The sequence below is a fragment of the Kogia breviceps genome, chromosome 8 (genome assembly GCF_026419965.1).
Source record: "Kogia breviceps isolate mKogBre1 chromosome 8, mKogBre1 haplotype 1, whole genome shotgun sequence".
Lineage (NCBI taxonomy): Eukaryota > Metazoa > Chordata > Mammalia > Artiodactyla > Physeteridae > Kogia > Kogia breviceps.
In genome coordinates, this window is record NC_081317.1 from 23548925 (window position 1) to 23561648 (window position 12724).

General features: G+C 43.8%; 1 protein-coding gene across 7 annotated transcripts in view; it reads right to left on the reverse strand.

Annotated features, from left to right (window-relative positions):
• PALM2AKAP2 (PALM2 and AKAP2 fusion) overlaps positions 1-10715 on the reverse strand; it is a 499465-nt gene extending 488750 nt beyond the window's left edge. For all 7 annotated transcript variants that reach the window (XM_067040975.1, XM_067040972.1, XM_059072223.2 and 4 more), the window contains exon 1: positions 10420-10715. In XM_067040975.1, coding sequence (XP_066897076.1) covers positions 10420-10424 — 5 coding nt within the window. In that variant the 5' untranslated portion in view covers positions 10425-10715. The remainder of the gene's footprint in view (positions 1-10419) is intronic.
• Between the last annotated feature and the right edge of the window lie 2009 nt (positions 10716-12724).

Genomic DNA, 12724 nt, shown 5'->3' on the forward strand with positions numbered 1-12724 from the left:
GGATCCCCTGTAGATTTCGCCCTACATGTTTCTACATCACAGATTGTCGGAGTCCCTCCCCAATCCCTCTCCCACACTTTCTCCTCTAACCTCCCCACCCCTGCCAGAGCCCAGGACGTGCACAGGCATCCAGCCCCTGCCTCTGTGGCTGTGGAGTGCAAGATGCCAGCCTATACCCCCAAGAATGACCGATCTCCTGATGCAGGCAAATTTGGGCAGTGCGTGACAAGGGCCAAAGCTTTTCCATCAGCCTGAGGGTTTTGGTCTTAGGAAGCCTTTAATCATTCCCAAGGTAAGGATGGATGGGGGAAAAGGGAAAGTATCAAAGTAAGACACAGATACACATTTTAGAAGGAGGCCTTAAAAAGAGAGTTACACACACACACACACAGAGGCACACACACTCCTAATCTTTGTTTTTCCAGAGCTTAACACTCCTACTTTTCTTGCACTGAAGACACATGCACATCAACATAATATAACAAACACTTCTAATTTCAAGACCTGGAGTGAAACTAATAGGAAGGCACATTGTGCAGCTGACACGGGCTGGGGGAAGACAAATAGAGAGCCATTAAGAACTGTGCTTTAATTCATGCAAATGTAATTAGGTTTGGAGAGTCATCATTTTATTAAGCAATCAAGAATCCATAACTAAACTTTATTCTGCAGAGTTTAATTCTCAAATATGTACTGTCCTTGGAATATTTAGCTCCCATAACAAGGAAAGAGTTTTGGGGATAATTCTCATCTCACATAAATGAAAACCCAACTTAAATAACATGTTTAAATTATTCTTTATGAAATATATCACTCTTCCCTGGCTTTCAAAAGTAAGGATCCCTAAGTTTGTTGATCTTGTTCAGAAAACATAATACCACAAGCTTCTTGGTTTGAGTATTTCATATTCATATTAACATGACTATCATATTTATAGAATCATAACTTGACATTTACACCAAGATTTTACTATTTGCAGATACTAAAGGTAATTAGATTCACTAGTTATTTTTTAAATATTAAGGAAATGGCCAAAGAAAAATATTTTTAGATTTTAAATTATTTATGACCCCCAAACTTTTCAAATTCATATTTTTTAAAAAAAGATTACATTTACTTACCTCCTAGACACTTTTTTCACAACCCCCTATCCTGCCCTGACTGTCCAAAAAATAAAGACTTTATCTACATGGAACTGCCAAGTTATGCCAACTAAAATGAAGAACCTGATTTTTGCTCTGTAGATTGGCCTGTTTCACAGATTGCTGAACTCTGGTTCATGGGAGCAATCCCCTACCAGGAGGGTTGTCTGGGTGGAGGAAGTGTAAAAGGACGAGACCCTCACTTCTTGCATTATACACAGCCCTGCGCTGTGTTTCTGTGTTGTGAACACTGCTACTCAAAGCGTGGTCTCCAGACCAGTGGCATCATTATCATGTCCTAGGAGGCTTGTTGGGAATGTAGACTCTCCAATCCCACCCCAGATCCACAGAATCAGGATTTGCCTTTTAATGCTATTCCCAGGGGATTCATTGCACATTACAGTGTGAGTCTCTGAGGAAATAAGCCTTTATTGCTGGTGTCATCAACTTTAAATAACTGGACACCTCTGTCTTGGAAGACAAGGAAAGCACCGGAAGGATAGAGAACTTTCAAATTCTTTCTAGACCAACTTCTTTCGTACTTCCCTGGATGACTCACAGCCACACTTTAGCAGATCTTAATGCTTTTCAAAAGTTGGATGCTTTGGACATGATTTCAACAAAGGTGGCTTAAACAAGTCAAGTATCCAAAAAGGTTTGGCAGTGCTTGGCAAATCTTCATGTGTTTTGCCTGTTTGTTTGTTTGTTTCGATTTGTTTGCTTTTTGTTCTTTGTTTTGTTTTGCTTTGCTTCCTTAGTGAACCCTCCTCCCACGGTCATCTGAAAACAAGAGTTTCTGATTCCTCAAGGGGTAAAAAACAGAGTTTCTGATTCCTCAAGGGGGCAGATGTTTACCATGATTCTGTAGCATGAATGGTCCTGGAGGGCACCTCCGCCATGGGCTCAGCAGTACAAACAAAAATATTTGAAGACTATCAATTATTCAATCTAGTTTTAATACTGGAATTGGCTTGGCTAATTTTTTTAGAAAGTGACTTAAGCAGTTGTAAGATGACTAGCCCAGACATTAAAAAACAAAGTGTTTTTATGCTAAATTAATTTCAGGGGCTAAGAATCAGGCTTGGATTTTGGCCCCATGTAGGATCTCTGAATTCCTTAGATTCATTTAGACTCTTGTCCCCTTGCTATGTGCTTCAAACAGTATCTCATCGAACCTTCCCCTAGCATAACACTTAGCACACTTTCTCATAATTACTTGCTCCTCATAGAGTGTGGCCTCCGTGAAGGCAGGAACTATGACATATTCATATTTGTATCACAGGGACCTAGAACAATACCTAGCACATAGTAGGTACCTAATAATTATGAGTTGAACGAATGAATAAATGAACATAATTGACAGAGAAATGGTGGTACTGAGAGCAAGATAAGCAGTCTAAACAACTTACTTTCTAAGTATGAAATACTTATAAAAATAGATGGAGTATAATATCTTTAATTTAGAGCCCATTCATTCAGAACTTGTAAAATATATCTTTTGATTAGCCTACATTTTATGCTCTTGTGCTATCTGTGATGAAGAAGAACAAGCAAGATGGGACAGATTTTATTGATTTGGCAGAATTTAGGAAGCATTCACTTATACACTATTGATTAGTTAAATTATCACTTATGTTTAAACAGTAGGTCAAATACTATGAAGCTCTATGCACAAAAACAGAACTTTGACTAGTAAAGTTCCTTCCTCTAACGAGAAGAAATAAAATTTCATTTCTTTAAATATAACAATATTCTAATTAAGCCTCTCCATAACTGAGATTGTTCTTCCTCTGAGCAGTCAAATATGGGGAATTTTTATTATAAGTAATAAAAAAAACAACATTTTCAATGTGAAGCAAACCAACACTTTGGTTCCTTGTGGAATTGAAGCTTCTCCTTTGTAAGTTCATAACAATTGTCAACGTCTATTTCATATTTTGGAGCCTTGAGCTCCAATAACCTGAATATGTAGACAAAGAAAAGTTGTCAGTTTCCATACCAGTAACGTGAAGTGTGTTTTTGTTAGACTTCAAACACTTCTATCCTTTGTGAGTTAGAATCCCAGCTGAAAATAGACGGCACGCTCAAACTGGATAACTGAAGTGAGCTTAATAAAGGGACTGCTTTACAAAGACATGGTCAGAGTGAAGAAAAACCAAAGGAGATGGTGAAGCACCAGAGGCTAACAAAGTGGGGAGGCCAGCCACTGACACACCTGATCCTGAAGGAGCAAAGGCAGGAGGCGGGGTAAGGGGGCAGTGATTCTCAGCACTGGGAGAGAACTAGAGCTATAGCTGGGGGACAAGGCTGCAGGCAGGGGCTGTGGCCTTCACAGAAGGAACGCAGCCACTGCCAACCCACTCCCCTGCAAGAAAGGAGGTGATACAATAAATGTTCTGACCTCACTTTCTTTCCACCGTTGGGTCTCCTTCTGGCACCTCCCCTTGATCCAACCCAACAGGAAGCCAAAGGGCAAGAGAGCCTAGTAGATGCAAACACAGGGGCCAGCCTCCTAGGGCACAGAGAGAGCAGTGGGGGAAGGGTAGAAAGAGCAGATTTGATGGGTGAGACAGAGACTGTCCACTATGCATACCCTTTCCAAAACTCTTCCACTGCGAAGTACTTATAATCTTATTCATGAACTTATTTTGCCATACACATTCCTAAGGAGTGAGAAAAGATATGTATAACAATGAATTTTCCAATAACAATGACATTTGGTAGTTCCTAACATTATTTTCATAGGAGCACAAGATTCACTGGTTCATTCACTCAAAGATACGGTAAAGGCAAGTTTTCTCTCTATCTCCCTGAAACCTGCTGAAATGAACTAAAAGAATGAAAAATTGGAAAGAAAAATTGATCTACTATGAAACTAGCAAAGCGCTAAGATTCTCAAATCACAGAGTATAAGAATTATCTGCCAGAAAGAGTATAAGTTTTATTAAATCAATGGACAACCCTAAAAGGTGATCTATACCTCTACACATCTCAGTAGGTTTTCAAATTTCTCTGTAAGTAAGGAGAAAGTTCAGAGAGGCCCAGGGTTGAAATGGTGGGGCGTGGCATGGGCAAGTGACATGGGAGACATGGGGAACGTCTGCGTGGAGGGGCTGGTTCCTCACCAGAGTGGTGCAGGAAGTGACAGGGAGCCTTGTATCTTCATTATCTATGAAAGCTTGAAAACTTAAAAAGTAAACATAGATAACTAGTCTGGAGGCAAGAGATGTAGGAAAGAGAAGAGAATAACGATTACCTTTGCAGATGAATTGCCCCCTCCCCTTTGTCTGGGATGCTACACAGAGGCAACCACGTAGTTATAAATAAGCACCAAGTAGCTGTCTGTCTCCCCACCCCAACACACACACACACACACACACACACACACACACATACGTACACACACACACACACACACAAAGTGAGCTGGGATGTCTGACCTGTCCGAGTGATCTTCTCACTCATTAAGAGGTATTTTTAGAGCAGAAGACATTGTAGAGTTGTAAGAAATTTTTATGAGACAAAATATCTAATCAAAAGTCACTGTCGGGCTTCCCTGGTGGCGCAGTGGTTGGGAGTCCGCCTGCCGATGCAGGGGACACTGGTTCGTGCCCCGGTCCGGGAAGATCCCACATGCCGCGGAGCGGCTGGGCCTATGAGCCATGGCCGCTGAGCCCGCGCGTCCGGAGTCTGTGCTCCGCAACGGGAGAGGCCACAACAGTGAGAGACCCGCGTATCACAAAAACAAACAAACAAAAAAAGTCACTGTCTTCCCCAAACACTGCCCTTTTCCTTGTCACTTACTCTTGAGCAAAGAGCAGTTTGGGCTAGAATTACCTCCATCTGGAAATGAGTAATAAATGCAAAGCTGTCAACATTCACGGATTCTATATACTTAACTATTACATTTAAAAAGGAGAGAAGAGATTTACAAGCAAAAGGCAGGTAAATATATTTCAGAAAAATGACACAAGAAATCAATGAAATTTTCAGATAAACTCTTCTCCACACGTTCAAAGAAATTAAGGAAAATCTAAACCCTTTAAAAAATCAGTGCAAAATGAACTGGCAGAGTCAGAAAATAAATTGAAGATTTGTTTTCAACAAAAATAAATAACAACAAAACCATTACAGAAGTGAAAGCTACATTAGAATGAGCAAGGACTAAACAAATACTGCTAAGAAACAGTTACCTAGGGGATAGATTTTAAAATGTAACAAGAGCTCATGGAAAAGTCAGGAAAAAATGAAAGCAATTCAAAATAGTTATGGTGGGGGAGTGAGTAATAGATGTACCTATAGCAAATAACAAAAAAATAAAATTCTTAACTGAAGGCCAGGAAGAAAATACCTTTATAAAAAATAAAGGAAAATATGAATCTTCAGTTCAAAGGAACATACCATTTTCCAGGAAAAACTGACACAATGACTTACAGTGAGAAATATCACCAGAAAGTTGCTAAACTTTGATGTTTAAAAATAATTCTATCAGCATCAAGGCAAAAAATATTGCCAGAGGAATTAATTAGGCTAGCTTCAGACCAGAGCAACAGTCAAGGCTGGAACACAATGGAACAATGTCTTATAGAATTATGGGGGGGAAGACATGAGTCTATAATTTTATACACATTCACAATTTGTTTGTTCATAAAAGCAAAAGAAAGGCATTCAGAATATAACATCCTTGGGCCCCACTTGAAAACAAAACCTTCAAACCGAACCCTAAATCAACACAAAATGCTCAGGAAAGAGGGGGCCATTGGTGAAAGGGCTGGTGGTGACCTGGACTCCATTTAGATCCAAGATGAAAACTAAGCCCGCAAAGCATAATCCTGCCTCAGGACCTTTGCAACTGCTTTTCTTCCGCAATGGGTCACCCTCTCAGTTTGTTCAGGTCTCTATCCAAACTCTCAAACTCACCAACTCAGAAACGTGTTTCCTGACTACTCTATCAAAAGTAACGCTCCCTTGGGGGTGGGAAGGGATGGATTGGGAGTTTGGGGTTAGCAAATGCAAACTATTACATACAGAATGGATAAACAACAAGGTCCTGCTGTATAGCACAAGGAACTATATTCAGTGTCCTGTGATAAAACATATTGGAAAAGAAAATCAACTATACTTCAATTTTTTAAAAAAAGTAACTCTCCCTCATCACCCTCCAGTGTCCTACTGGGTTTTACTTTTATTCTTAACATGTATTACTTCCTGACATTAACATATATATATATATATATATATATATATATATATAAAATATGTTCTCCACTATTAAATAGAAGCTCTGTGAGGACAGGACCTGTTTCAGATTTGTTCACTGCTGTAAGCTCAGTGCTTAGAACAGTGCCTAGTACATAAATGGCACTCGATTGAATGAACTGTGAGAATTATGTTTACAGTTCAAAACTGCAAATGTTAAAAACTTTGAAACTGTAAAACTCACAATATAACTGCAACAAATGGTGAATGGAAGGCTAAGTGATGTTGTCTCATTTCCTCAGCTGTCAGAATTAAGGAATCAATCAAGTCTAAATTGGACACACTCTACAATTTAAAGAGTTCCCATGCTATGTTCTGTTTGCTTTTTGGCTCTCAGCCTGTTCTAGAGAAGTGTCTGGCAAAGCCTTTAGGTGTGGTATCAAATTAGTAACTGCATGTACTACAGTTCATGCTCACAAACAGACGCTCTCACTCAACCCAACAAGGAGGGTAGCCAACTACAATCAACTAGGACCCTCTTGGCTTGTGATCTAGATTTTTTTTCTCATTTTATTAAAACCAAACATTCTCAGGAATAAATGACTGTGTTTTTATTTTAACTCAGTGTCATTTTAAATTAGTGACCTTGGCTTATTCAAAATGATCAGATATTGGCACACAACAGTCTGGCTTTTTAAACTGATAATCTCACGCTTGGCTATGACACATTCATTTTAAATACCCGCAGAAGGAAAGGTACAGAAGCTCTTTGGTGGCTCCATGCACTTAGCCATCTCTGAACCACCATCCCCTCACTGCCAAAACTCCAGCCACACCTCCCTTCCTCCAGGACTTCCAACTTGCAGAGATCTCTCCTGCCTCAGGGCTTTAGCACATGCTGCATTCTCAGCCCAGAGTGCTTCTTCCCTCTATTTCTTACCTAGCCAACTCCTATTCATCCTTCAGATGTCACATTAGAACTCAGTTCCTCAGCGGGGCTTTGCTGACCTTTGCTGACCCTTAATCTAACTTATATCCCTTTTCTGTCATTTTCTCTGTTTTTTCCTCCCATGGCATTTGTTGCACTATGTATTTATAGATTCACTTGTGTTTACTGGTTTAACAACTATCCCTTCATGAGACTACGAACTCCAGGTGATGAGAATCATGACTGTTTTCTTGACCAGTGCTAACCTCCACAAACACGTGTTGGTTACATGAAAAATAAAAGAAGGAAGTGGATTTTATTCCCCCTTTTAATTTTTTCATAAACATAAGTTGGACACAGTAAGTAAGGAGAATGGAGTCCCTATCCCACTCACATTTAAGAAGTGTCCTATCTAGGATGAGATTTGGGGAGGGTTTAGATTGAGGGGAAGAAGAGGATGTGGCATATGGGAAATTTCAAGGTAGAACAGAAAGAGGTGATATTCTGAAAGGGGATATAAAGAGTTAAAAAGCTAACTACATTAATGAAGCAAAGGGAGTGGGACAGAGAATAGATAGACAGTTGGAAATTCAGGAGGTTAAATGGAAGGTGAGGAAGGCTTTGGAATGTCACACGGGAATGGGAAAGCCAGGGCCAGGTCTGTTAGGGGAGAAGGAGGCTGGCTGAGGCACCAACTGGGATCCTGTGGAGGGAGCAGAAGGGTGTGATGGGAAAGGCCTTTGTTCACAAGGAGTTCCAGGTGGGAGACCAGCACACCTGATGTAAAAGCTTAGCAGAGGATGGAGAGGAAAAGGAGGGAAGGTCTGAGGAAGTAAACATACAAATACTATACACTGTTACACAATTATTGAACTCTCACACTCTAAGTCTGGCAGATAGGTTATACATTAGAGTAGGAATATTAATGTGACATCGTAAAGATGGAAATTACTGCCCCAGCAAACAACCAGGGTACCCTTTAACCTTACACAGTGGGATGACTAGACCTACGTTCAATCTCTTATAACAGACAGTTTCCGCATCAAAATGGCAATGAGGAATGGGAACGGAGTGGGCCAGAGGCAAGTCGGCCAGCTTCTGCTATGCATTCCTCAAGCCTGCTGTGTCTTCTAGTTGAGTCTCTGCATCTACAATGGTTATCTTAAGAATTGTGCTACTCTCAGTTGCCCTTGGGGCATTGAGTTTCTCTATCTGAAAATAAAATAGCTTGCTGCCAACCTGAGACCCCATAAACTGTCAATGGGAAATGCTGGAGACCATAGTAATAATAATAGATAATAGATACTGTTTATAGACAATTGATGCTAGTTATTGAGTTTAGTTTGTGCTAGGTTCTGTCCCAAAAACCTTGTATGTATCAACTGATTTAATCTTCACAAAAATCACATGAAAGAGTTATTATTACTATTTCTGTTTCCAGAAATGAGGCCCAGACAGACTGACGTCATGCAGCAAAGTGTAGAAGGACTCAAACCCAGCAAACTGACTCCGGAACCTTAATCATTAGCTCCTTAAAATTTACAAATCTCTTTAGAAGCGATAGAAGTATTATCTGATCCTCTCAACATTTAAAAATGAGTAAGGGGGCTTCCCCGGTGGCGCAGTGGTTGAGAATCTGCCTGCCAATGCAGGGGACACAGGTTCGAGCCCTGGTCTGGGAAGATCCCACATGCCGCGGGGCAACTAAGCCCACGTGCCACAACTACTGAGCCTGCGCGTCTGGAGCTTGTGCTCCGCAACAAGAGAGGCCGCGACAGTGAGAGAGGCCTGCGCACCACGATGAAGAGTGGCCCCCGCTTGCCACAACTAGAGAAAGCCCACACACAGAAACGAAGACCCAACACAGCCAAAAGTAAATAAATAAATAAATAAAATTTTAAAACATTAAAAAAAAATGAGTAAGAAACATCTTTATCTCCATTGTATAAACAGGGAAACTGAGGCTCAGAGACATCAAATTACTGGTGTAGGAAATCAATAGCACTAGGACCAGCCAAGGCAGAGGTTGAAAGCTACAACTTCTCAATGCTAAAATGCCACACCATCTCTCACTTCTGCTTTAGTAGTCTTGTTGGGGAGGATTAAATTGCATCTACACAATCAGATATGGGGGGGGGGGAATAAAAGCTGCATCTAGGGTTTATGCGGTTGGCATGAAAGTCCTGATACCTGAAAACAGGACATTATCTCCAGGCTGAAATATGATTTCATACAGCGTCAGTGTCAGGGAGTATCCGTGGGAAGAGAAAGGAGGAGGAGAAGCTGACCAAGTGAGCAGGTATCTAATAGCTGGCTCCCAAAATGACCCCTTCTTGGAGCCTGTCGCCTGTCAGAGTGGCTTTGCTGCGGCAGCAACCTGGGAGAGTGACCAAAAAGCAACGCAGGGATGCAAAGGCAGAGGAGAGAGGAACCCTAGTCCGAACCTGCACGGGAGCCCTTTATTGTGTCTTCTCTGGTTAACGCCCCTCTTGCCTTCATGCCCTCTCCTCCACCCCTCCCACGCGGTGCCCACCGTACCAAACGTTGTAATTCAACCCCCGGCTGCCACTCCTAGGGTTCTGTCTCTTTTCTCAATTACCCCAGGAACAAATCAATTATTTGGAGGTCCTCATGGTTTCTAGTAGCCAGGGCATTGCAGCTCTGGCTCATATTACCCACTAACTCATCATCCTTCCATTACACGCTTCACACCCAGCCACATTTGCTTCTGATCCGCAGTGACACCCCCCCACACACACACTCTTTTTTTTTTTTTTTAACTGCAGTCCAATAGCGCTGACATGGTTAGGAATCGGAAGTAATGGCTATTGCGGCCAACTCCCTGAGTAGCGGAAGCTTGGGGCAGGGACGGGGAAGCCTAGAACGTGCCTCTCTCCTTAGCAACATCGTCCCCTCCACAGGCCCTGCTGGCCAAGGGGCAGCGGCCAAAACCACGCATCCCGGGGCTCCTACCCCTTGGCTCCTGCCGCCGCGGCTGCTGCTATGGAAACGCCAGGCGTACACACCCGACTGAAATTAAACACTCATCCGGGACCGGGACCGGAGCCGGGGTCAGCCTGCTGCCTCGGTCGCCATAGCAACATACGGAGGGGAAGGCAGCGAACAGCGCGCGCTGCGCGGGATACTCACTCCATCGCAGGGCTCCGGGAGGCCGGGCGCGCTGCTGCGGGGCTCTACGGCGCTGCTCGCCTCTGCCTGAGCCGGGCGCTCTGGTCGCGCGGCGCGCGAGGTGGAGCCGGGAGCGTCTCCCCTCCCCGCCCGAACCCCCTCCTCCCCTTGAGGGTTGAAAGTGAAAGCTCAGGCTCTCTCAGCTCCCAGCCTGCGAATAAAACGGGAAGCAATTGGATAGTGTTGTTCGCTGGGCACTAGACAAGCCACTCCACTTAAGTGTTTGAGGAGGGAGCGCGCTGGCAGCTGCGCGCCGGGCGATGTGGCCACCAGCGCGCAGGGCCCCGGCGCCCGTGGCGCCAGGTGCGCTGGCGGCTCCCCTGGGACGGGCGGCGCGGCCCTGAGACGCCGGGGACCGGTGGGAGGGGGAGGTGCGCGGCCGCGGCGGGTGGCACAGCCCACAGGGCGCAGGAAAACGATTGAGTCATTGGCAAGGTTGCAGTTCGGAAGTTGCAAGAGGAAGAAGCATCTGGCCTCTGCAAATAGCAAGTACTGCCCCCAACAGGCTGGGCACAGGTTCGGAAACGCAGCTGAGCCAGCTAAGTGGGCATCCATCTGAGTTTCCCAAGGTAAACTCCAGCTGCGCTGCGGCGCGTTAATGCGGTGTTCCATCACTTTGGCTACCCCACGCCACGTTCTGCGTATTCCCGCCTGCCAGAAAGATACTGCCCAGCGTTACTTTCCCTAATTGTTTCTTTGAAAACAAGACATACTGAATATGCTTTTCCAAATCACCACTGCCCCACCCCACGGTTATAAGCCTCCCTGGGGCGTATATTCCCTCCCTACACCCCCTCTGAGAATCCTCTACTCCTAACGGTTTCCCGAGTGGGAACCTGGCTCCCCGTCCAGGGGCCCTGCACCTGCTGCAGTGAAGAGTAGATGAGACAAGCTTCAGGCTTTCATTTTATCTTACTGCCCGGCCCCTCTGTGAGGAGGTATCTGCTAGGTGCTGAGGATGCAACCCCAAGCATAGCCATCACGGTCCCTGTCTTGGTGGAGCTCACAGGCTAATGGAGAAGGACAAAGCACAGAGAAAGAAAAAAATAAACATCATCACAGGCTGACGATATTGCTATAAAAATTAAGTAGTCAAATGCTGTGATGAATGTTTTTAATTTGTGATGATTGCAGAACTCTTGAGTTTACTATATAGCATTAAATTGTACATTCTGGGTAAATATAATAATTATATTTTATTATGGCAGTTAAAAAAAATACTCTGATGGAGAATCAAAGGGTAGTGGACCAGCTAAGGAAAGGTGTTCAGGAAAGCCCCCCTGAAGGGACTGGCCTGAGAGGGGGAATGGCTAAGACATGCAAGCCACAGGGGAAAGGGCATTCCAACCAGCCATCAGCTTGTCTGGTGGCTCTAGATGGGGAAAAGCTCTACACACTCAAGGGACTGAAAGGAAACCAGCGCAAAGCGTTCTGGGTAGATTCACTCCCTTCCTTTCCCTCTGGAAAGTGGGCCACAAAGTCAAACCCAGTGAAGATTCACAGAGATATTTTGTGGAAAGAGATTATAGATCTTCTCCAGGTTTCCATTCAGAGAATCCAGTGTGAATCTGGAGATCAGAAAACCCTCCCTCAGCCCATGTCCCTCTGCAGCTACCATCCTATCTTTACTCTTCTCCTTCATAGTCAAGCCTCTTTAAAAGAGTGCCCATACTCACCCTCTCTACACCCTTACCTCCTATTTACTCCTTGTAGCATATATAATTAAGTTCAGCTGTGAGTAATCAAGAGGCTTAACCAAGAAACAGGTCTGTCTTTCTACCTCTTGTAAGTTCAGAGTCCTGGACCAGTTTAGCAGCTCTCAAAGAGCTAAGAGACCCAGACTCCTCCAAAACGTTGCTCTTTTATTTGTGGTGTCCCTTCCTAAAGTCATTTCATGATCCAAGTTAGCTGCTTAGGCTCCAGCCACCGTGTCTGCAACCCAACCAGCACAAAGGTGGAAGAAGCAAAGCAGAAGAGGCAAAGGAAGCATCCCAGCTGCCTTTTAAGGAAGGCTCCCAGAAGCTGCCTCAGGACACTTTCACTTACATCTCTTTGGCCAGAATTAATTCACATGACCATATTCAGTTTCCAGGGAGCCTGGACAAAGCATCCTTCAGTCCGCATAGTCAGAAGCATAGCATAGCCAAAAGTCAGGGGCTCCATTCCCATGAAAGAAGGGGAAATGGATACTGGGGGACAACCAGCAATATCTGCCATACTCCTCGGTCCTTAGCATTCTAGCTTCTGCCTCCCGGGTACCAGTGAC